The sequence below is a fragment of the Solanum stenotomum genome, chromosome 9 (assembly GCF_019186545.1).
Source record: "Solanum stenotomum isolate F172 chromosome 9, ASM1918654v1, whole genome shotgun sequence".
In the NCBI taxonomy this organism is placed as follows: domain Eukaryota; kingdom Viridiplantae; phylum Streptophyta; class Magnoliopsida; order Solanales; family Solanaceae; genus Solanum; species Solanum stenotomum.
In genome coordinates, this window is record NC_064290.1 from 42,409,176 (window position 1) to 42,433,403 (window position 24,228).

General features: G+C 33.3%; 1 protein-coding gene and 1 pseudogene across 1 annotated transcript in view; both read right to left on the minus strand.

Annotated features, from left to right (window-relative positions):
* Nucleotides 1-402: 402 nt before the first annotated feature.
* Nucleotides 403-13,456, minus strand: LOC125877805 (alpha-aminoadipic semialdehyde synthase-like; annotated as a pseudogene).
* An 8,124-nt stretch (nt 13,457-21,580) lies between these two features.
* Nucleotides 21,581-24,228, minus strand: part of LOC125877541 (alpha-aminoadipic semialdehyde synthase-like) — a 6,477-nt gene continuing 3,829 nt past the window's right edge. Inside the window, exons 8-9 of the mRNA XM_049558806.1 lie at nt 22,931-23,073; nt 21,581-21,668 (exon numbers count right to left, since the gene is read on the minus strand). Coding sequence (XP_049414763.1) covers nt 21,581-21,668; nt 22,931-23,073 — 231 coding nt within the window. The remainder of the gene's footprint in view (nt 21,669-22,930; nt 23,074-24,228) is intronic.

A 24,228-nucleotide genomic window follows, 5' to 3' on the forward strand; every position in this document is an offset into this window, starting at 1 on the left:
ATAACCACTAAAAATAATTTAATTAGACTCCATAACTATAGTTTGCTTATTACGATTTATAGCTACATGTTATCAGAGGAGAGTTGATCTAATACATAAATTCACATGTGTTTTTGATAGAAAAAAAGAACATCAATTCACATGTGTTTTTGATCATTAACTCTATTTATTTCGAGTCATAATATAACAACTTTCAGGCAGTTTCTTAAGAAATTGAAAAAGAAACTTCAAAGAGATCGTGTTTTTGTATTTCAATTAACTTTGTCAACGAAACAACAAAAACAATAAGATGCATAACACTTAGATTATGTATAGACCTTGCATAAAAGGGAAAAAGTCAAATGATGAATAAATAGGAAAAGATAAATAGAGAGAAAGGAATAATATATTATTCACTCGAAAACGAGAATATTAGCCTATGATCATGAGAAACTTAAGAAATTCACTTGGCGTGAAGCGCGGGCACTTTACCTAGTTCATATATAATATACAACTTTATTTTCTTTAATCAGAGCTCTTTACATTAATATGAATCCCTTAAGAAAAAAAGGCTTTTGATATCAAATTGGTAAATACCAGAACCAACTTGTACAAATTAAATGTCAGTATTGATTATTCAATCTTCTCCAGCAACTTGAAACCATATGCTTCCAAAATATCCAGTGCTGTAAATTTACAGAAAATAAAATATTATGTCACTCAACAGTTTTTACAATTACAACCAGAGCTGATAAATGATAAATAAAGGCACAACATTTAAACTTAAGCAAACGTAGAGTTCATTTGTATGCTTGAAAAAAGGGTCGCTCGGTGCACTAAGCTCCCGCTATGCGCGGGATCCAGGGAAGGGTCGGACCACGAGGGTCTATTGTATGGAGCCTTACCTTGCATTCCTGCAAGAGACTATTTCCATAGCTTGAACAAGTAACCTCGTGGTCAAATGGCAACAACTTTACCAGTTACGCCAAGGTTCCCCCTAGTAGCGTGAACGTGAATTATCATTTCTATGCAAGCAATGCATTATTGGCACATATTTTTTCTCCCTAGACAAAAATTAGAAACCAAGGGTGCTGAACTACCTGGCTCATAGACTTCTGGATCAATAGGCATTAATACACCATTTGCTTTAATCTTGTTTGCAAGTAATAGCTGCAATTGGCAAAAGCGAGTAAACTATGGATTCATCCATAACACAGAGATACTTGTGATCATTATGCAAATATTAAATAGAAGAATACCAGAGCTCCGGTGGCTGCTGGAATCCCTACTGTAAGAGCCATGGCCATGGTGGTTTTCCCATTCTCCGTCCTTCCCATTGCCAAGAGTGTCGATCTATGAGTTTCAGCATGGTCGTCTGGGTAATCTACTACCACTTCATGGTGTAAAAGCACCATGTCCTGACACAAGTGATATTAGCGGTAATCCGGCATGTAATAAGTTGACATAAAAAGTGATTATGAGAACTACCTGCTCTGTTTTGGAGTATGCTAATTTCTCTTCCATGCGCAAACATGTTCTGTTTTGGAGTATGCTAATTTCTCTTCCATGCGCAAACATGTTCTGTTTTGGAGTATGCTAATTTCTCTTCCATGCGCAAACATGTTACTTCAAATGGAGATTTGCAGGATGATGGTATTTCCGTAGGCTCTTGAAATCCCAAAAAGCTATTTGGATATTAAGTAAACCCCTTATCATTCAACCAAAACATGTTTCTTACGAATAACAAACAATACTTCACATTTTATACCAACATATTTGCTTTAAAGAACATACTCGTTCAATGCTTCAAGTAGAACTGATTGACCTTAAATTATTGTCTCACTTACATTATTGTTTTTGCTGTCTTGACTGCAGTGTCCTTGTCTTTGCAATGCTCAAGAGCTAAGATCCTATCTGTGATGTATTTTTCATCAATTACTGATTCACGCAAAATCTTTCCACTGATTCTGAGAAGTCCAAGCAAAAACTCTGTGTGTGTGGGTCTGATCCCATTTTTAAAAATTGGAGTAGATTCTGTACAGAAGAATCCAATCTTGACAAGTGTCCCCATTATTTGACTAAAACCTGCAGAAAATATCGATCCATAATGTGTCAACCAAATATCTGATGACAAGAAAGCAATCAAGTCTACACTCCCACAATCCCAAAGAAATACATACTTAGCATTTTTGAGCGTTTATCTCACCAGTTGGGAAGTAGCTTTGTCCTTTCAAAATAATATTTAGAAGCAACATGAACCAAATAAACTCTGAAGAAGTTACCAAGTTTAGATTGGAACTATGTAGAAAAATTGTACTCAAAGTTCAAATTTTTTTAAAGACAAATAATTCCACATGCTTGACTAAGAAAAAGAATTAGATGCTCCCACGTGAGTGGCGTGTTACATACCTAAATAAACATATAATAGCTTTTAGATGAGGCAGTCACACAATTCACAAGAATACTTGACTTGCCAAACCCATAAAGCGGATTAACAACTTGAGAAGGATGGTGTTTCAAATTCTTTTGAACTTTCTGTTTTTCCCCCTTTTAATGCATTATATGGATGTTCATAAAATCTAAAATTTCTTTTTCTAGTGCTATTATTCCCAATTTCATGTGAGCCATTGGCCAGAACTCAAGTCTCTTTAACCAAGAGCTTCGTTTGAAGCCCAGTAAATGTAACTTGCCTTCATAGCGCAGTGTTCCTTGGAAGATGGTCGATGCTTCTTCTGCTATACCATACAACTCCATACACTAAGGAGTTGCGATTTGGGAGACACTCTAATGCAAAGGCTGGAAAATCAGGAAGTCGAAGCTTTGCAGCTGAATCATAAAGCTTCTGACCTGCATTTAAAATAGTTAGTAAAGCAAAAGCACATAAACGACAACCACCACCCATGCCAATGGTCTATGAATGGCGGAGATAACTTAGGAGATGGCAGTTGGAATGTTGGAAAGCTAGTGTGGATTATCATGGGTGATGAATAGCTGTTAATTTTGGCTGCGAGAGACCAAAAAAATATAATGAGGGCGTAAACTCTTTAAGATTGTCTAAGGATACATATGAACCTAACATCTGCATATTGCAAAGGCAAGTAGAAGTAGATTCTGAAGTTGTTTTAGACTTTAAGTACAATATATTTCTTCATGGGATAGAAATCAAAACAGTTCTTATGCTAAACAACTCACCTTCGACATGGATAATTTCCCCTTGATATCTGTAGGCTGCTGGATTCCACCCAGCTCGTATAGCTCCGGCTGGACTCCAACAAGATATTGTTTCAACATAACAATAATAATAATAATGAGTAGAATGATTATGAAATCAACAAACTAGGGATAATACTAACAAGTAAGTGATAACAGAGAGATTATGTCTACTTCACTAATAACCAAAAAGTAAGATAAAAAAACTAACTACCACAAGATGGAATGCAGTAAACATCAATGTGAATATATTACGTTCAGTAGGTTAAAGAGGATAATAGATTAAGTGAGTGAACATAAATAATTATCCGCTTTATGTGTATGCGGTCTTACGTTGGAAAAAAGAGAAGTTACTCTCTAGTTCAAAATTTAGTTGAGACGGTTTAATCACCAAGGAAAATGGAAATGTTGAGGAAATTTGGAGAGGCCAGTTTATGTGCTTTTCATTTGCAAGAAGTGCCAAAGAAGAAAGCAGAAGAAATACCCCATAGCTTTTTGCAAATATGTCGTAGCAAGAAGCTAACACAATTGAGCTTCTCAATATTGACAATGTAACCTTATTGAATCAACATTTAATTGAATTAGTAGGACCTGAACTTATAAGCTAATGGATTGTTAGCAGCAGCTGGAGAGGAAAGACCTCCACAGTAAGAAACCAAAGACCTGATCTTTCCCTTTGCTGCATGGGCTTGGTTGATCATTTTCATCGCCATCATATGATCTATAATAAAATATGTGCCACTAGTTAGACTATGATTGGTAAAAGCATACTAGTCTTCCCAAGAAAGATTTAGACTAATAACACAAATTTACAGCAGCAATTTTATTCCCCATCAGGCACTTGTAATTCAGCAATATAAGGAACTATTTTTATTTTCTCGAACTTGGAAATGCAGTACTATCTGTATCTATTACCATAGGTTATGCACAATCACATTCAGAGGAAATATCATAGCATGAAGAAGTTTCCAACAAATTCATTGACGGTCTTATTCAAGCTACTTATATGCAGAAGAACATTTAACTGAGGACAACTTTATCAGACACACACAAAAAATAAGTAACTGTAGAACATTTAATTTTCTCAGGTGAAGGTTACCTATTCCTGGGTCCAAGCTCATTTCACCAAGAATAGTAATTCCAGCAGATTTTGCATCTTGGTCTAGCTTTAACATAGAATCATCAACGTAGCTGCCATGACAAGAGTTTCTTCAGCTGCATCAGGAGATTTCAAGTTGCATTTAGTAGGAGTAACTCAGGAGATCATGAGAGTTCTTCCCCCATGGTACGGTCCATTTGATTGAATTATGACTCATAAAATTATTCAAGATTCATTTGTTTCAGTACCATAATCTAGGGAGTTCTTTTTATGTGGTTCAACCCTGGAAGGTCTATTACATTGTTGCTCACCATCCTCAGGCATCGTCAAAGGGACTTTTGCACCCGTAGACTTCTAACGAAAATTCAAGAACTGATTTGCATTTTATCTATCTAGAAATCAAACTGTTCAAGAGGTAGTCAACACTTCTAGCTTTACAATTCATCGGGGCCCTCTTTTATTATGCATAGACGATAGGAATCTGTAATTACAAGGAGATGATACCCATAAGAAAGAAAGGAAACGATGGGAAAACAAATACCTCAATGCATGCCTTTGCTATAACACCATGGCAACTAGGAGGCAGTAAGCTGATGACAACATCAACCTGCTTGATGACAAAAATGACAACATGAGACAGAGCCACTTATTTACCACATACATAAATTCAAAGAGACCTAACACTATGTTAAGTATTAGGGAAGGCTTCAAAAAACATAAAATATTCTTGCTACTACCACTTATTGTCTCAAAGGCCATTTTTTTCAAAAAGAAGAACATTTCACCACAATACGCAATCAAAAGACAATACCTGTGCGATCCAGCTAGAAAGAGACTCGTGACTCATAATGTCAAGCTGAATTCCTTTTGCATTTGGAATACCTTTTGTAACCTGTACTACTGAAACATGATTACTAACGGAAAAAAAAATAAAGCATAGAGGTCTATAAGCGAAAACATAGAGCTCAAACCATAACATGCAAACAGTAGATGAAATTATATTGTCTATAATCAAGATGTGCAGTAAATGGACAATACAATAGATAATTGATAACAAAATAAACAGCAAATACAGATTGTCACTTTGTGCTGTAACAGTATCCAAATCAAACAAGAAAAGAACAGAAAAACCATAGTCATGGACACAGGGGCAGGAAAAACATTAACTGCAGAAGCAAAACTGATAAACAAAGAATCTGGGGAGGAGAATCAAAGAAGACGAGTGATGTGGAAAAAAAACGAGAACATAAGAAGAAATAAATCTTACACAATCCTTTAAAAATATAATATTAGGACAATGAAGACGCAGATTTATATGAAGTTTTGTTAGTGAAAAGACACCATCAAACTTCCAATGTACATAAATGAAATCACGAAGTTCCTTTTCAAATAAGAGTGATCAATGAAGCCACATGAAAATTGATATACATGCATACCTCCTCCGCATCCTTCAAGTACAAAGAACCAGCAATCACTTGGACACAATTTTTCTCTTCAAAATCAGCAGTTACAGATGATTTAGGCAATTGCCTAGATGTCATGCTACCAATTGATGCTCAAAGTTCTGCAGCTGGTCTGCAAACCCGACCGGCACCTAAAATTAAGACCTTCTTTGCGTCATACTTCTCATCCATGATTGTTTCATGGAATTCCCCAACCTTCAAAGATATGTTGTTTTCCTTGTCTTGAGATCCCAAAGAGTTGCTTGGATTAGCAAGGGAAGTTAAAGAATCAACTATTTTATCTAAAACGGATTTATCTTCAGCTCCAACCTGTCCCAAATAATGAAAGCAAAAGGGAAGTAAGAATCATCAAGTTTTGCATCACGTAGAGGTAAATATTCATGACAGAAGAAACCACAAAAAACAAACACCTTAATTTCCACCTTAACCAATAATAGCATGAAAATCACAACTTGAAGTTTTATTTTGACACTGAAAATCGAGCAATACAGTGCGAACTGTAGCTTTAGGATTTATCAACAGGAACCTGAAAGTTTTAAAGTGACACCAGAAAGTAATTGGTGTTTTTCGTCTTTGTTTTTGGGTACCTTGATAGTCTATAGAAAGGCCCGTGTAATTCTCAGGAGGAATTCATTGCTTTCTTTCTTTCAGACTATCTCGAAAAAAGAGATGAGACATCAGAAGATTGAACTCTCTTATGCCAAAGCTAAGAAGCTCTATTCCGTTAAAATATTTCAGTCTATGAAAAGCAAAGCATGCCAGTAGGTAACAGAATCATGAAAATTACGAGAAGTTCACAGAATTTTTATGATCAAAGAGAAGTATTTATGTAGCTTGATTGTATTCACTTGTGAGAACACTTCTCCAACAAATAGAACAACTATAGCATGAAGATAAAAGTACGATAAAAGGGCAGAGCACTAGGAAGTGAAACTGCAGCACTGCTAAAATAATGGGAATATGACATGTTCGTGAGAGAAGTATAGTGACAACCATTATGTTTTGGGGGTTTTGGAATGCTAACATCTTGAAGACTATGTAATGTCTGTTTCTTATTCGTGTTTGGTGCATTTGGCTAGAGCATGATGCAAGAATATGCATATCCCTCCAGCATATGTAGTGAAATAGAATAGCTGCCCCGACTTTTTTTAGTGGTGTATGATTGCAGGGTTGTTTTCACTGAATAGCTCTCTTGGATCTTCAAAGAGACAACAAAAACAACAACAACATACCTAGTGAAATCCCTCAAGTGGGGTGTGGGAAGGGTAGAATGTATGTAGACCTTACCACTACCTCGTAGAGATAGAGAGGTTGTTTCCGAATCTTCAAAAATAATGGAGGAAGATAAATTTTACTTCGAAAATATAAAACACGGACAAACACTTTCAAATAAGTTTGTAGATTCCATAATTTTTCTCATGGTAGGCAATGATTTTTCATTTTGACTCTCTTTGATCTAAATATTCTTCTAATAAAACAATTGTATTTATATGTTAATTGAGAATCCCTTCTCTTTCAAGGTAAAACTAGGTTAGAAATAAAGTAACCTCAAATTCTGAGTATGACGAATCACTTGTGATTTGACCAACTTGGCACTTCACCATGTGGAAGGAGCCACCTGCTGCTTCAATAATATCCAGCGCCTCGTTTATGAGAAACTTATCAAACAAATGACCACTTAGAGATACCTGTCAATTTCAGATGATGGAGTACAAGCATAAGAAGATAAAATCATCAAAGAAGTAAGAAAAGTATATATTTCATTCTTAACTCAGCAGTGAGTAGAAACAACTAGTTGCAGTTTCTAATTAAAGAAGTAAATCCAAAACCTGTAAGACTCAAATGATCAAGCCCCTATAAAATCACAACAAAATATAGACAAAGTGTAACCTCATCCAATGTGGACAATTAGGTATATGTCAAAATCAAGCTCAACATATCCAATCCACCCAACCCGTTAAGTTTAAGCGGATCAAAACCCGCATATTTATAAGCTCAACCCGTTTCAGCCCAACCCAGTAAGAATTGGGTTGATGTGTATCCCAAATTGACCCATGAGAAATCTTGTCAAAATATTTTTAAAAAGACATTTTTCTTATTTCATATGTTATACATAGTTATAATACAGAAAAAAATAATTTTATTAGGTACTAAAGGTTTATAAAAGAACAAAGCAAAGCAATTAAACCTAATTGGTAAGAATTGAGCGAGTTGGGTTATGACCCATATTTTAGCCCAACCCATTTCAACCCAAGTAGCTTTTGAGCGGGTCAATGACTCGCCCATTTATTAACTCAACCCTATTTGACCCGCCCATTTGACACCTCTATTGACAATACATCTAGGACCAAAGTCTCATAAACATGCTCCTCTCTATTTTGTGATTTATTTTTAAAATTTTAAAACTAAATAAAGTTAAAAACTTAATTAAGGTCTTTCATAATAATAAGTATTTCAGTTCACTTATGTATTTAATTATACTAATTCTAAAGTGAATCCTTACATGTCTTTTTCATCATTTCAGGCTCAAAAGCACTTCTGAAAAAATTGCTTCTATAGTATACGTACAAAAGCGCTTCTTAAATGATTTGGTCACACAGATTGCAACCATCTGAAGTTCTTCCTCGAAAACTCCATTTTGCCAAAAAAAATACTTTTCAAAATAAGCAAATTCTGGAAGTTGGTTACTACATGAAACACAAGTTTTAGATAGCGGTTGCCTGTTTTGAGATCACACGTTTTTCTTAGTCTTCTTCAAACCCATTTCCGTATCAGATTAATAACTAATACGAAATTGCGTATCCATAACTTCAATTAATAACAATAATAAAATAAAGAACACATCGGAATTTACCAATACGGTGTATTTCCTCCCGTTTCCATTGGAATTTGAAAGAACTATTGAAGGGTCACTGCCAATCAAAGGATAATATAACATCATTACTTCATATTAGAAAATACAAGCTACTTCATATCAGATCCAGAAATATTATTTCAACGGGTATGTTACATACTTTACAAAACTTATGGACATCAACGCATATTGAAAAGCACATAAAAAGTTTAATTTAATTTCATTTGTGCAACGATAAACAAGTTGGGAATTAACATAAGAGACATAGTTATCTATCATAGATACGAAATGGATTTTTTAGTCGTTTCACTCTAGTTGAGGATTTGACCTATGGACACGAAAATAACTGGTTGATGATTTCAGTATATCAAGACCAGAAAATACCTATTGCCCACAACAATTCAACACGTGAATTATCCAATGGTTTCTAAAAGGGTGGAGATAAAAAGCACAATAAAAAAGAATAAAGTTAGGATGAACGACTTACTCTAGATCAGATTACCGCATTCGAGGTATGTATTCATACAACGGAGTAAGACCTCCATAATGGGCTATGCAAGCTCTCTTCAAGTGTGCAGGTAACCCTTCAAGATTTCTAAAGGAAGCTAAGCTTACAGTAAAGTGGGACAAAATATCTCCGAAATGTTGGGATGCCTATTACATCAAAGAATAGCATAGGTACAGATATCATAATCTCATAGATATAAAGACAAATAGATAACTGTAGTTTGTAGCACTTGATGTTGAGATTACCTCTTTCGCAACCTCAGTGGGAAGAATATCAACAGCTGAACACATCACACCTTTACCTTCTAGGTCATAATGATACGAATTGTTGAAAGGTTCATACCTAGGATCCATGTTTAACAAATTGTAATGACCAGGAAAGAATTATTTAGATGCATCATTGTAAATTAAATTGGAAATGAACATCAAATGCCGAGTAAAAGAAAATTTTCCAAGTGAAGCCAGGAGCAGTATATAAAGTATATTCGAAATGGAAGTAGGAAACATATTGACAGATACTATAGAATCTTCATAACAAGCTAAAAGTACCTGAAGAAAGGTGAGTCTATTGATGTGGTTTGGTTGATGAACTCGATCGATCATCCCACGTCACAAGTTATGTCACAGATTTCAACAAGTGGGCATCCATTTTTCGTAAGGTCTTTTCTTTTTTTTGAGAAGGATTTCATAAGGTCTTGAATCTGCTTAGTAGTCAACAACCTAGGAAACCTTCTCTCCCAGTACATACAATTTACTGGAAGAAGCAGGGAAGATTACCAAACACGCATTTTCACAAAATTGCTTGAAAACACTATAAAAAGAAAAAACTTGAAAGACTTCTTGTACTAGGTACAGTAGAATTGGTGTAACAAAGTTCAATTACATAAGAATGTTGAAAAAAATTGTCAAAACTGTTGAATGATAGCTGATGCAATAACTTGCATAAGAATGTCAAAATCGTAATATTTATAAATGAATTTTTTTCTTTTAGTAACACTATTACATAACTCATAAAAAGAGGAAGAAGACACCAGGTTTCCATATAATACAAAGCTCTAGGTGATGAGTCTTACAATCAAGCATTGAAAGCTTTGATTCACTAATGAAAACAACTGCATGCTCATGATGTATCTAGTGTAGTCAGAGCAAGCAGGAAATACGTAAAACTAGATACTGAATTAGATTTCCCAAAAAATGATTAGAAAATGAACAAGAAATGCCTGATCATCACTGACCTATGACGGATGCATACGGGGCTATTTTCTCATGGAAAGCAGGTTTGTATTGCTCTGGATGTACATAGTAATCAGCCTGAATGAATGACAAGTCTATTGTTAGCGTAATGCATAAGGTAACATCATGACGGGCAAAGAATTTGGATGCTTTCATTTTCAATGATGTTAAAATGTAAAGGTACCAAAAACAATGTGCACAAACTTAAAATTTTGTTCTCGTCCTTTCCCATATTAAGAACTACAAAGACCATAAAACTACCAAATCTAAAGAAGGAAAGACTCCCTGATATCTTTATTCAAGTTAACGAAAACGGACACTTTTTTAAGGTTCCAACAGACAGAGAAATACCCATCACTTAGGCTATTAGGGACATTTAACCAGCTTTTTCCTCAAAAGAATATAATGAAGATAAATTTCATCATTCAAGCAGATTTTAGCCACATCTCTGCAACTCTATTTTTCTAAGAATTTCATTACCTCCTATGCAAGAAGGACCTAAAATGTATCCAATGCATATTTTAATAATACAAGGAAATGCAATACACATGCTATTAATTTTAGAAAAATGAAAATTATAAAGAAGGCAATCATACTTAAACACTAAAGTATGTACCTTATTGAAAGATTTTGAAGGATTTAAATGTTCCACCATGTCTTGGCAGGTTGCTACACAACCATACACTTGAAAGATTATCTTTGATGGTTGCTTTGATTGAGTAAGATCTCTGGCCTACACATGAAAACCAGATTTCTGAAACACAAAGCTATGAATTTTTTCAACTCAAGCATTTGAAGTACATAAAGTGAAGATTTGGCATTTGGCATGTGGCATGAAGAATCTTAGAGATCATAGGCGTTTAAGTATCTTGTTGATCCAAAATTGGTTAGAAGAACAAAATCTCGAATGTTACACTAGATAGAATTTACAAGCTCTAGAACTGCTAGTGAAACAGTTTCTCCAAGTGAACAGAAATTAAGGGTGTGAACGGCCCAGGTCGCAACCGGTCCGGTCCACCAAAAGATCAACTCGGCCGGACTCATGTGAAGTAAAGTGGGAAAATGAAAGAGAAAAAACTCAATCAAGTGAAGCAATTTATCGATTACATTGTCTTAAATAAGTAGCCCAAACTTACCATCTCATGTAGCTCTGGAAGTTTTCTTGGATCCACAAATGTATGAGGAAGAAGCTTAAAAATTTCTTGTGCACCACGAGACACTACAAAGGATATCAAGATTTAGCCAAAAGACATACAATGAGAAGTTTTATGGAACACATTGTGAAAAGAGTAGATCAAGGAAATAGGTGAATAGAATATATCTTGAATAGAAGCTGAACTAGACATGTCAATAAACTGAAATTAATGAGCCTAGGTTACTATCCACGGTACCGTTTCCAGAACCAGTGAAAACAAATACAAGAGGACAGATTCCCGATGGAAGTCCCATAGTTGCTATCTCTTCACCAACAGAAATCACTGCAGCCTTAGCCGCAGCCAATGAAGAGTACATGTAAGATGAGCCGAGTGAAAGAAAAGGTGTTGAGTAGCCATGATTGAGATACCCTGACATGCACATCCTTAAGTATTAGAAAAAAGATAAAGGTATAAAAGAAGAATAAAAGAGCATACATGCACACACATTACTGGAGTCCGCAACGAGCAGGGTCTATGGTCATACAAAATCCAACAAGAAACAATACATGAATTCAATAAATCATCTTCAAGTTACAAACAAAATGCTTACAGAGTCCCAATCCACGTAGAAAATCAATCATTCCAGCTCTACCAGCAAATTTTCCAAATGCTAGTAACCTCTTTCCAGTGTCTTCAACTATAAGCTCATAGTCGAACAGAGATGCCCTTTCAGCTAAGATCTAAATATCCATCAAAAAATGTTAATCTTCGAGAAAAAAATTACCACGCCTGTTCAGTCAATATTGCTGACTAGAATTAGAGCTACATACATATTTTCTTTTTGTACCTTGTGAGTATGGGAGAAGAAGGCATACGCCCTATCAGGAAGAATCATCTCCAACTGCAATTCAAGTTAAATAATCATCATCTCAAGAAGCATAACTCAAGAAGTAAATCAAAATTTTCTTTTTTTTTGTGAAAAATATTTAGCACCTTGGGCTGTTTGATACCCAAGATGAGACCACATTGGGACAAGTCCTCCGATATCTCACATCCAACATTTTCATAGAGAGCATCATGATGAATGCGCTTCGTAGATGGTTGCACAATGATACGTGACACTCCAGTCTTACCCCTGCCACCATGCAGCAGTCTAGCACAGTGTGAAGGAGTCAGGGGAGCCCGTCTTTCCCACTTGTTGGTCGCCTCTGAGAGGATACCAACCACTCCATTTCCAAACATTATCAAAGGCCAAGTAGTTCTTGATCAAATTTTGGCAAATTATTCTTGGAGACAAAACAAAGATACAATGAAGACGTTAGCAACAACAACATACACAGTGTAGTCCCACACAGTGGAGTCTGGGGATCGCAGACCTTACCCCTACCTCAAAGGTAGAGAGGTTGTTTCTAATAGTTTGTGAAAGCATAATAACTCATGTTGAATAATAACTACAACAAAATAATATGACATAATCAAAGTGCAAGAAACACCACATAGTAACAAAAATCGAACGACAAAAACTACAAAATAGCTAGACAACGCTGTACTACTTGGTAACCTACTAACCTAATCTAGACCATGTCCTCGATAAGTTAAAACTGCACAATGAAGACATTAACACCAACTGATTTTCAAATAATCACAAAACAAAATTCCAACTTAATCTCCTTTAAGCTATTTCAGTACTCTCAGAGCAAAAACCTAACTAGAAATCAAATGAGAATACATTTTTCGCAGGATCACATAGAATTAATTAAAATAACCAATATGATCACTCTTAATTTTACTAAATGCCCCATTTCACCATTTCTACTAACAAGCAAAATAAAAAACTTTTTACCTGACTTGTCAAGTGATTGTACTAAATCTTTTTTTTTTTTTGACCTCTCTTTAAACGTGAACTCTGTGGAATATGAAAGTTGTAATGGTGATCAGAACAAGAAATCAAGTGTATTTATCATAATGTATATCCAATATAAGTAAGTAGTTGATTGAATTGGTTCAACTTTTTTTCTAATTTAGAAGAATAGAGATGGCGACTAGGAACTGACGTGTCGTTATTATCGAAAATTTGTTTTTACAGAGAAAAAAATGGATACGTCTTTTAATAATGTAACTAACGTAACCAGCCAAATGTTTACGTGTCATTCACATTCATTTGGCCCTTTTTTTAATGGTACTTGAACTCAACTACTACAGCACAAAAAGATGAACTGTATTTATTTTTGGCTTGATCTCTCTTTCCAATTCCCACGTGAAATAAATCTCAAGATACAGAGCGTGTAATATAAAATTTCGAGCTAATATCTTAAAAGGTCATTGAACTAAGAGAATTTATCTTGTAAAGTCATTAAGTTTTATTTTATATCAATAAAATAACTCAATTTAAAGTTTTTATATTCAAAAATCACTCAACAATATTTTTCATTAAATAAAGGGAAAATGGACAAATATGCCCCTAAACTATTCGAAAAGGTCTAGATATACCCCGTTTAAAGTTTGACTCACTCATGCCCTCGCCGTCCAACTTTTCGTCTAAACTTTATGCTGAATTTTTAGGCTATATTTTTCATATTTTTTATTAATCAATTACTCATTTTCGTAATTTATCGAAAAAAATAAAATTTTAAAAAAATTGTTAAAATTGTTGAATTTAAGGTTACTATATTTATTTGCGAATTTTTGACGTTAATTTTATATTTTTTTTTCACATATTTCCTATTTTTTATTAGTCAATTACTCATTTTCGGGATTTATCGAAAAAAATAAAAATTAAAAAAAATTGTTGAAAACGGGTCGGGTAGTTTATTTAAAAGGGAGTATATCTAGACCTTTTCGATTAGTTTAGGGGTATATTTGACCCTTTTCCCTTTAATATAAATGTCACGTAGTAATGTAAAAATGACGTGGCAATTTCATTTGGCATTAACGCCCATAAGGATATATCTAGACGAAAAGTTGGACGGCGAAGGCATGAGTGAGCCAAACTTTAAACGGGGTATATCTAGACCTTTTCAAATAGTTTAGGGACATATTTGACCATTTTCCCTTAAATAAATTCAATAAGATATAATAAATTATTTTATATGTCAGGTAAAATCCCCACAAATAAATAAAATTTCAAAAAAACACATTCTGCTTTTAAAAAAATTTTATCATTAAAATAAATTTAATATAACAAATAAATTTATTTTATATGTCATGTAAATATGAATTTCACAAATTAAAATTTTATATTTTCAACCCACTCCACATAAACCCGCGTTATACCCACGTAGCTTCAATATTCGTTTTCTATATTTTGTGTCACTGTTCGTAAAATATTTTTTTTGACTGAAGTAATTATGTATTGATTACTTTGATTAGATACTCCAGTCTCCATATACAAATATATTAATTATAATAATATAAATAAATGAGTAATATAGTGCATAACCCAAAACAATTAATGAGTAATAACATATAGTTTTTCTTTTCAATTCCTTGACAGCGGATCTTAATTTAGCAATGTTGCTAGCAGGTTGTAATGTGACAACGAGTCTCTTATGAATATGGATTTTACACCCAAATTTTAATTATTTTCATTTGTGATTGGAAACAAAGAACTCAATCATTGATAAACAGGATAAAACGGTTTTTAAAAGAAAAAAAAATATATTTATGGCATTCATGTTTATATGACCTAATTTTTTATTTTTTTTGTATTAAATTGAGTTTAATGATAAATGTAGTTGAATGATTTTTGTAGATAAATTTTTTATCTTAAGTTAAGTGATTTTATTGATATAAAACAAAGTTTAAAGACTTTGCTAGATACATTCTCATAGTTCAATGACCTTTTAAGATATTAACCCTAAAATTTCATATCAATTTTAGATGTTACATAGGAAATCTATATCTATCAATATATATAATAAAAGAGGGTAGTTTGCAATGTGGTTAAGTTAAGTGGTAAGCTAATGAAATGAAGAGGTGAGAGCATATTTATCTCAAATTGTAAATAATCGACATGCTTTTGTTTCATTTCAATTAAAGCATTAATATCTCGAGAAATAGGTTCAGTGATAAAATTATAACTAATATCTTGATTTTTATAAGTAGCAGAAAATCATTTAGCGTTTATATTAGTAAAAGGATAAATTGTATTTATAAACGGAGTTCCAAGAATAATGGGAGGATATAACTAATTTTTTACCAAGAAAAAAAAGTGGGGAATACAAACTTTATTCTGGAAAATACGAGTATTAAATAATTTATACTTTATATCTAAAGTATGACCAGATGCAGATTTAACCATATGAGTTGTTTTTTCAAAATATTTAATAGGTACTAAACCTTCTTGAATGCAACTCACATCAGCGCCACTATCAATCATAGCAATGTTAGTTATAGAAAAAGTATTATTATCAATTAATATAGTACATTTAACATACCATTTATGAGCTGTAACAATTTGCATCATTCCTAAAAAACATATTTTGTTTCGAATCAATATTCAAAGTGTTGGCAAGAGTATTTTCTTCAGCAGTAGATTCATCAACCTTATTTTTTCCTTTGCTATTAGCAGATTCAATCTGAGTAAGACGGTAATCATAAATAATATGATTTTATTTAAGAAATTTAATTTCTTCCTTCAAATGTTCAATTTCTCCTTTTAAATCATCAAAAGAGGTATCACGAATAATCATGGTTTGTTTAGAAGAGAGTCTATTATGAACTTCAAACAAGGAGTAAGGAGCAGAATAATTAAACTCATATTTAACCTTTGTATCACTAGGAATACTAGTTGAAGAGCTAGTTTTACTAGCAGCCAATTGAATGATCTTTTCACGAAGAGTATTATCGGTAATTTCTTTTAGAAATTCTATCACATTGTCTGCAATGATAGTGAACATATTCATGTCTTCAAACTGAGATTGCAGCTTGTAAAATTCATCATGTTCGCAGTGACAAATATCACCATGACATTTACAAACATCATTCGAATCTTGATAAACCTTAGAAGGCTCAGGTTGCTCATCCTTTGTTGCATAACTTGCTTCAGAATCATCATAATCTGATTCGGAACCAGAAGTATATAGAAAATTATAAATCTTCTCTTGAATATCATCATCAAGTTCTAGAGTCTTAAGCTTTTCCAGCATACAATTTGGAGCTATATGCCCCAATTTTCCACATTTATAACACTTAATCTTATCAAGATTTTGCCTGGACCTATTCCTGGTAAATCTATGAGATTTACGATGAGCACTACGTTCATCTCTTTCTTCTCTAGTCCTTCTTCTAGATCTTCTTTTCTTATGATGAGATCTATGAGATTCTGATTTAGAAGTTTCTCGATTGTTGCTTTTTGAAGCATCCGGTAAATCGAATTGAGTACAAAAATCTTCTAATTGAGACTTTTCTCTAAGCTTATCCATCTTAATCTGTCTTGAGAGTTTTAACTCATTCCACAAATTTATGTCTTCTTGCGTACAAGCCCCAATAAGCTTTCCATAAGTAAAATCACTATAGGGAATAATTCCTTGTGGATTTCTAAGAGTCTGTTTTACTCTTTCTGCAAATAAAGAAGGTACGCCATCAATAAATTTGGCTTTCCAGAATTCTAAACCATTTTTGGGAAGTCTCATTACTCGACTTAAATAAGTGTCTTTATACCATCTAAACTCACCTAAATGTCTACATCTAAGACCATTTAATAGAGATCTAATGGTTTCATATTGATTGGTAAATCTACCACTAAAATGTTCAAGAATAGTCAAAATAAGTGTAAACACAGTGTCTTCTCTATTTTGAACAAAGGCAAAGCCTAAATTATCAACTCCTTCATTTACTGCCTTAGCATTAATTATTGTTGCTCTCGCATCAGAGGGCATATAATTATCCCACCATCCTCTTAGTTGACCGGTAAATCTTGCAATAATCATCTTGCAAATGGTCTTGTCAGTGTTACTAACACTTTTGCAGATAGTAGCATACATAAGCATCCTATGAACCATAATCGTCAACTGCCTATCAGTTAGCCCATCGAGATTCCATTCATAAATCTCACTTCCACTATAAGAAGTGTTAGTTTGATTCCAATCTCTTTCCTTTATTAAAACATCTTGAGGAGTAGGCCTGGGATAGTAATATGTTTGCATGCTAGGTTTTCTAGCATAAGCAGTATTACCACTATTCTTCTTTTGATACCCATGAAGTTTATTAACTTCCATTTCCATTTGAGTTTTGAAATCAAAAGTGGCTTCCATCTCATCTGCAAAATCTTCAGCGAGACTTATCGGTTTCGCACTTGCACCANTGGCTTTCCAGAATTCTAAACCATTTTCGGGAAGTTCCATTACTCGACTTAAATATGTGTCTTTATACCATCTAAACTCACCTAAATGTCTACATCTAAGACCATTTAGTAGAGATCTAATGGTTTCATATTGATTGGTAAATCTACCACTAAAATGTTCAAGAATAGTCAAAATAAGTGTATACACAACGTCTTGTCTATTTTGAACAAGGGCAAAGCCTAAATTATCAACTCCTTCATTTACTGCCTTAGCATTAATTACTGCTGCTCTCGCATCAGAGGGCATTTAATTATCCCACCATCCTCTTAGTTGACCGGTAAATCCTGCAATAATCATCTTGCAAATGGTCTTGTCAGTGTTACTAACATTTTTGCAGATAGTAGCATACATAAGCATCCTATGAACCATAATCGTCAACTGCCTATCAGTTAGCCCATCGAGATTCCATTCATAAATCTCACTTCCACTATAAGAAGTGTTAGTTTGATTCCAATCTCTTTCCTTTATTAAAACATCTTGAGGAGTAGGCATGGGATAGTAATATGTTTGCATGCTAGGTTTTCTAGCAGAAGCAGTATTACCACTATTCTTCTTTGGATATCCATGAAGTTTATTAATTTCCATTTCCATTTGAGTTTTGAGATCAAAAGTGGCTTCCATCTCATCTGCAAAATCTTCAGCGAGACTTATCGGATTCGCACTTGCACCAAATTGAGAAAACTTTTTATCAAGAATATTTTCAAGGTCGTGCAAAGGTCTAAGAATAAAATCCTGAATCTCAGGAGGCCTTTGAATATGAACATCAGGCTGTTTTGACGAAGAAGCCTGTTCCGAAACTTGCTTCACATATTTTAGCTTATTATCAATTTGAACAATCAGATTAGACAGGCTATCTAATTTTTTGTCTAGAGAACAAATATGTTCACCAATAACTTTAACATATAGACCCAAATAATTATTTTGAGAAATAAGACGATTAATTTCATTTATACTTACTGCGGCGACTTCATTATTAATAAATTTATGAAAAACAGTAAAAGTAATACCAGTATTATTTGGTAAAATAAACGGAGCTTGAAGAGGATAGATGGATTGAATAATATTACCTAATTCATCTTTGTAAGATCGTTCAAGAACGTTGATGAATAAAGGCAAATAAATGGTTATAAACCATGGCACAAAGAACATAATATGATTATGTAATGCACAAGTTTCATAAAACTCTTGAGAAATATTATTTAAATCCTTTTTACTATAAGTGTCAAAAAACCAAGTTTTAAACCGATTCCATTTTTCATTTAAAAATTTGTTTTGAATATATTTTCTTGCCAGTGAACCTGGAGTAAAATCAATTTGACGTTCACTCATCATTAAGTATCATTAAGATTAAAATTCATCTCGGATAAGATTAAATTTTCGACAATCTTTGATGGGTTCGTCTTTGACTGATTCTAATATCTTAGATGCTTTAACTTTGAATGTTAAAACGCATGGTTATAACTATGCAGCTGGTTCTGAATTAATCTGCTTGTCTTATAGAATCTATTTTAAATTACTTGCTACTTTGAATCCTAGATGTAAGTTATATGATACATCTGATCAAACTATTTTGGTAGAAACTAATTTTGCCAAATCTAAGGTCACTACTAGAAGACCTATAAAATGGGAAGAAATTAATTTTCCTACAACTTGGACTCTAGATTCTGTTATACCCCCTGAACAACTGACGGATGCTATCACCAATTCTGAATATTCTCATATTAGTCAAAATTCTGATGGAAAAATTTGTATACAATTTGATGAAAAAAGTGTTCCTTATAGTAGACATTCTTTTGCTTCTGATAGAAGATTGGCTATTCAACATATTTCTCCGATAGAACCTTGTTATGGTCCAACTAGAAATCGCGCTGCTTCATTACATACTTTATCAACAGTTATATCTGCAGAAAAAATAAAAAATTAAAATTGATCCTCGGTTAAACATTGTTCAAATGAATGATAAATCATCTGATGTTTCTGATAAGGATATTCCTTATGTATCCGAGATGGATTTTAATCTTAATGATACTTAATGATGAGTGAACATCAAATTGATTTTAGTCCAGGTTCACTGGCAAGAAAATATATTCAAAACGAATTTTTAAATGAAAAATGGAACCGGTTTAAAACTTGGTTTTTTTACACTTATAGTAAAGAAGATTTAAATAATATTTCTCAAGAGTTTTATGAAACTTGTGCATTACATAATCATATTATGTTCTTTGTGCCTTGGTTTATAACCACTTATTTGCCTTTATTCATCAATGTTCTTGAACGATCTTACAAAGATGAATTAGGTGATATTATTCAATCTATTTATCCTCCTCAAGCTCCGTTTATTTTACCAAATAATACTGGTATTACTTTTACTGCTTTTCATAAATTTATTGATAATGAAGTCGCCGCAGTAAGTATAAATGAAATTAATCGTCTTATTTCTCAAAATAATTATTTGGGTCTATATGTTAAAGTTATTGGTGAACATATTTGTTCTTTAGACAAAAAATTAGATAGCCTGTCTAATCTGATTGTTCAAATTGATAATAAGATTATGATTATGAATGATATTTTTAATCCTTATTTGGATTTCATCATAGTTTATATTGATGATATTTTGGTATACTCAAAGACTCATGAAATGCATATTAAGTATCTAGATATTTTTAAGAAAATAGTTATTCAAAATGGTTTGGTTATATCTAAACCTAAAATGAGTCTTTTTCAAACAGAAGTTAGATTTTTGGGTCATTTGATTTGTCAAGGAAAAATGACTCCTATTCAGCGATATATTGAATTCGCATCAAAATTTCCTGATATTATTACAGATAGGACGCAATTGCAGCGGTTTCTAGGAAATTTAAATTACATTTCCCCCTTCTACAAAAATTTGTCTCGAGATTTAGCTCTGTTATACGACAGGCTAAAAAAAGATCATAAGAAGCCTTGGACTAATAGTCTCACAGATCTTGTAAAGACTATTAAAGAAAGAGTTAAATCTTTGTCTTGTTTAACCCTTGCTAATCTTGCTTGGCCAAAGATCGTTGAGATAGATGCGTCCAATATGGGTTATGGTGGAATATTAAAACAGATTAACCCGCATGATAAAAATGAATATCTTATTCAGTTTCATTCAGAAAAATGGAGCGATGCTCAGAAAAAATATGCAACGATAGCTCATGAAATGTTAATTATCGTTAAATGTGTTTTAAAATTTCAGGATGATCTTTACAATCAGAAATTTGTGATAAAAACAGATGCTCAATCAGTCAAATATATGTTTGATAAAGATTTTAAACATGATGCATCAAAATTAATATTTGCTAGGTGGCAGGCACAATTAGCCCTTTTTGATTTCGAAATTCATTATAAAAAGGGAAGTGATAATCCCCTCCCAGACTTCTTATCTAGAGAAAATCTTTCTTCTTAAAAAATGGCTTTTCTTGACTACTTTACTGGTATTACTTTGGTTACAATTTTGAAGGCAGTTCCTCTTAATAGAGATTTACAGGAACGTATTTTATGGAGAATTATAGACGGAATGGTGATGGATATCATCGCTAATTACATGATTGAACAAGAACTTTATGAAAGATTTTATTGTTCTGAAGTTTATGACCTTTTAGATGATTAAAACTAAATGCTATGTTTGCAGGATGGATCCTCCTTGGGTAACCAAGGCTAGAGGAAGGGGCAGTTATACTCGCGAAAGGGGAAGATCATCCTCCTCAAAAACATCAGGATCGTCATACGGATCCTCATCCAGCTCTCCAATTATACAAAGGGGAGGAATGAGCTTTGATAAAACTAGCAAGCTCTTCAAAAGAAGCTACTTCTTCGATACATCTGGATGATATTCCAGAAAATAATCCATTATACGCCTAACTGAGAGCATATTTATCTCAAAAGCAAAGTGATACTTTTGCATCGGTGGCGAAAGAAGAGGTTGATGATATTAGATCCTATGAAAGGGTAGTAAAGAAAGAAATGATATTTCTTATTGAAAACTCTGAGATACAGAGAAAAGAAGAACCTTGGAAGATATTCCAGCGATATTTACTTAACGGATTATACTTCCCAGGAGAGTTATACAAAACCCGCTCGTATTACGAGACCATTTTAACGAATATAGGTAGTGTTGAATTTCAGCACTTCTCAGGTTATAACACCAGCGAGAACGTTTATAACTTCTCCAAAATGATCATAAAGCAGATTATATTAATTGAAGATTGGGGTATATCCTCGATGAAAGAAAGGCAGATTAGCCTCAATAAAATCCCTACCAATTTCACTTATTGGGATTATATTAACGCTTTCAGCAAAGTCCTTTATTATAACAATGAAAAGCATAAACATACTTGGTTTATCAAGGTGTGTGCAAAGATATTTGTTGACCTAATTCCTAACCGGTTCTTGAACTGGTGGTCATACCACGGACCGACGGTAAAGATTTTACCTGATCCCTTTTTAAAGTTATACAAAAATTGGGTTAAGGTTGCACCAGACCTTAATGATTTATACCACTCAGATCATGTTTGCTATATAGAACAAATTGAACAAATTTATTTCTTCATAGAATTCTTGATTCCATGGATCCATAAATGGACCCCGGAAGTAGGTTTTACTGAAGAACAAATTTCATACTTATATCGAATTTATTATAATAATTTCTGGGATAAATTAATGAAGAAGGATCCCATGACTAAATCATTATATGGCCAAGAATTATTGGACTCTATTTCACAAAAATGTCTAGATGCTTACTATGCATTTCAAGAGTCTTTGAGTATACCAAAATATCATCAATATAAACTATGATGAAATCCAAATAAGGATTAAAAATATCATTCATAATCTTTTGAAATTCCGAGGGAGTATTGTTTAAACCAAAGGGCATTACATTCCATTCGTATTGTCAAAACGGAACATTAAATGCCGTTCTATAAGAATGGTCTTTAAATATTTGGATTTGCCAATATCCAGATTTTAAATCAAATTTTGAAAAGATATTAGCATCGTATAATCTTGATAATAAATCCCTTTTGTTTGGAATAGGATACCTAATCCATTTTAAAAATTTATTTAAAGGTTTATAATTAATTACTAACCTGGAAACACCTCGTTCTTTTTCTGCTGCGTTATTAACATAAAATGCAGTACAAGACCAGGGTGACTTGGAAGGTTTTATTAAACCCTTTTGCAATAAATTATCAATTTCCTTTTTGTAGAATTCGACCAATTCGGTATTCATCTGGCAAGAACGAGATTTGGTAGGAATATTTTCCTCAGAGAAATTATCTTCATATGGAAGAGTTACAATATGTTTTTCCGATTCCAAAAAGCACTAGGATGATCAGCACAAATATCAATGGCCATTTGTTCAGAAATGAGTTTAATCTTTTTCTGTATTTTAGTAGATTTCAAAGTATCGAATATATTCATACTACATATCTCAAGTTGTAAATAATTGACATGCTTTTGTTTCATTTCAATTAAAACATTAATATCTCGAGAAATAGGTTCAGTGATAAAATTATAACTAATATCTTGATTTTTATAAGTAGCAGAAAATCCTTTAGCGTTTATATTAGTAAAAGGATAAATTGCATTTATAAACGGAGTTCCAAGAATAATGGGAGGATATAACTGATTTTTTACCAAGAAAAAGAAGTGAGGAATACAAACTTTATTCTAGCAAATATGAGTATTAGATAATTTATACTTTATATCTAAAGCATGACCAGATGCAGATTTAGCCATATGAGTTGTTTTTTCAAAATATTTAGTAGGTACTAAACCTTCTTGAATGCAACTCACATCAGCGCCACTATCAATTATAGCAATGTTAGTTATAGAAAAAGTATTATCAATTTCCTTTTTGCAGAATTCGACCAATTCGGTATTCATCTGGCAAGGACGAGATTTGGTAGGAATAGGAATATCATCCAGATGTATCGAAGAAGTAGCTTCTTTTGAAGAGCTTGTTAGTTTTACCAAGCTCATTCCTCCCCTTTGTATAATTGGAGAGTTGGATGAGGATCTGTATGACTCTCATCGTTACAGGATCACTGACCTGGCGGTGGTTCGCCCAGTCATAGATCAAGCAAGTCAATATCCTTAGAGGTAGTCCAACTACATAAGAATCGAAATACACAAGAATTTTAACATAGTTTCTCAGACTGCATGGTTTAATTATTTTACCCAAGCAAAGTGCCTGTCAAGAAGCTAATACATACTTTTATTGAGCCCATGTGTCTGATAGTTCTAATCAGGTATGAGGCGCCCTACTTATCAAACTCAATTTCGGGCTAAAAACCACGGCTCATCAGATGGAGTCATAAAGACAAAGCCTATAAAAGTAGTACTAGATCTGACTGTACCTCAATCTCAGAACCAAGTCGAGAAG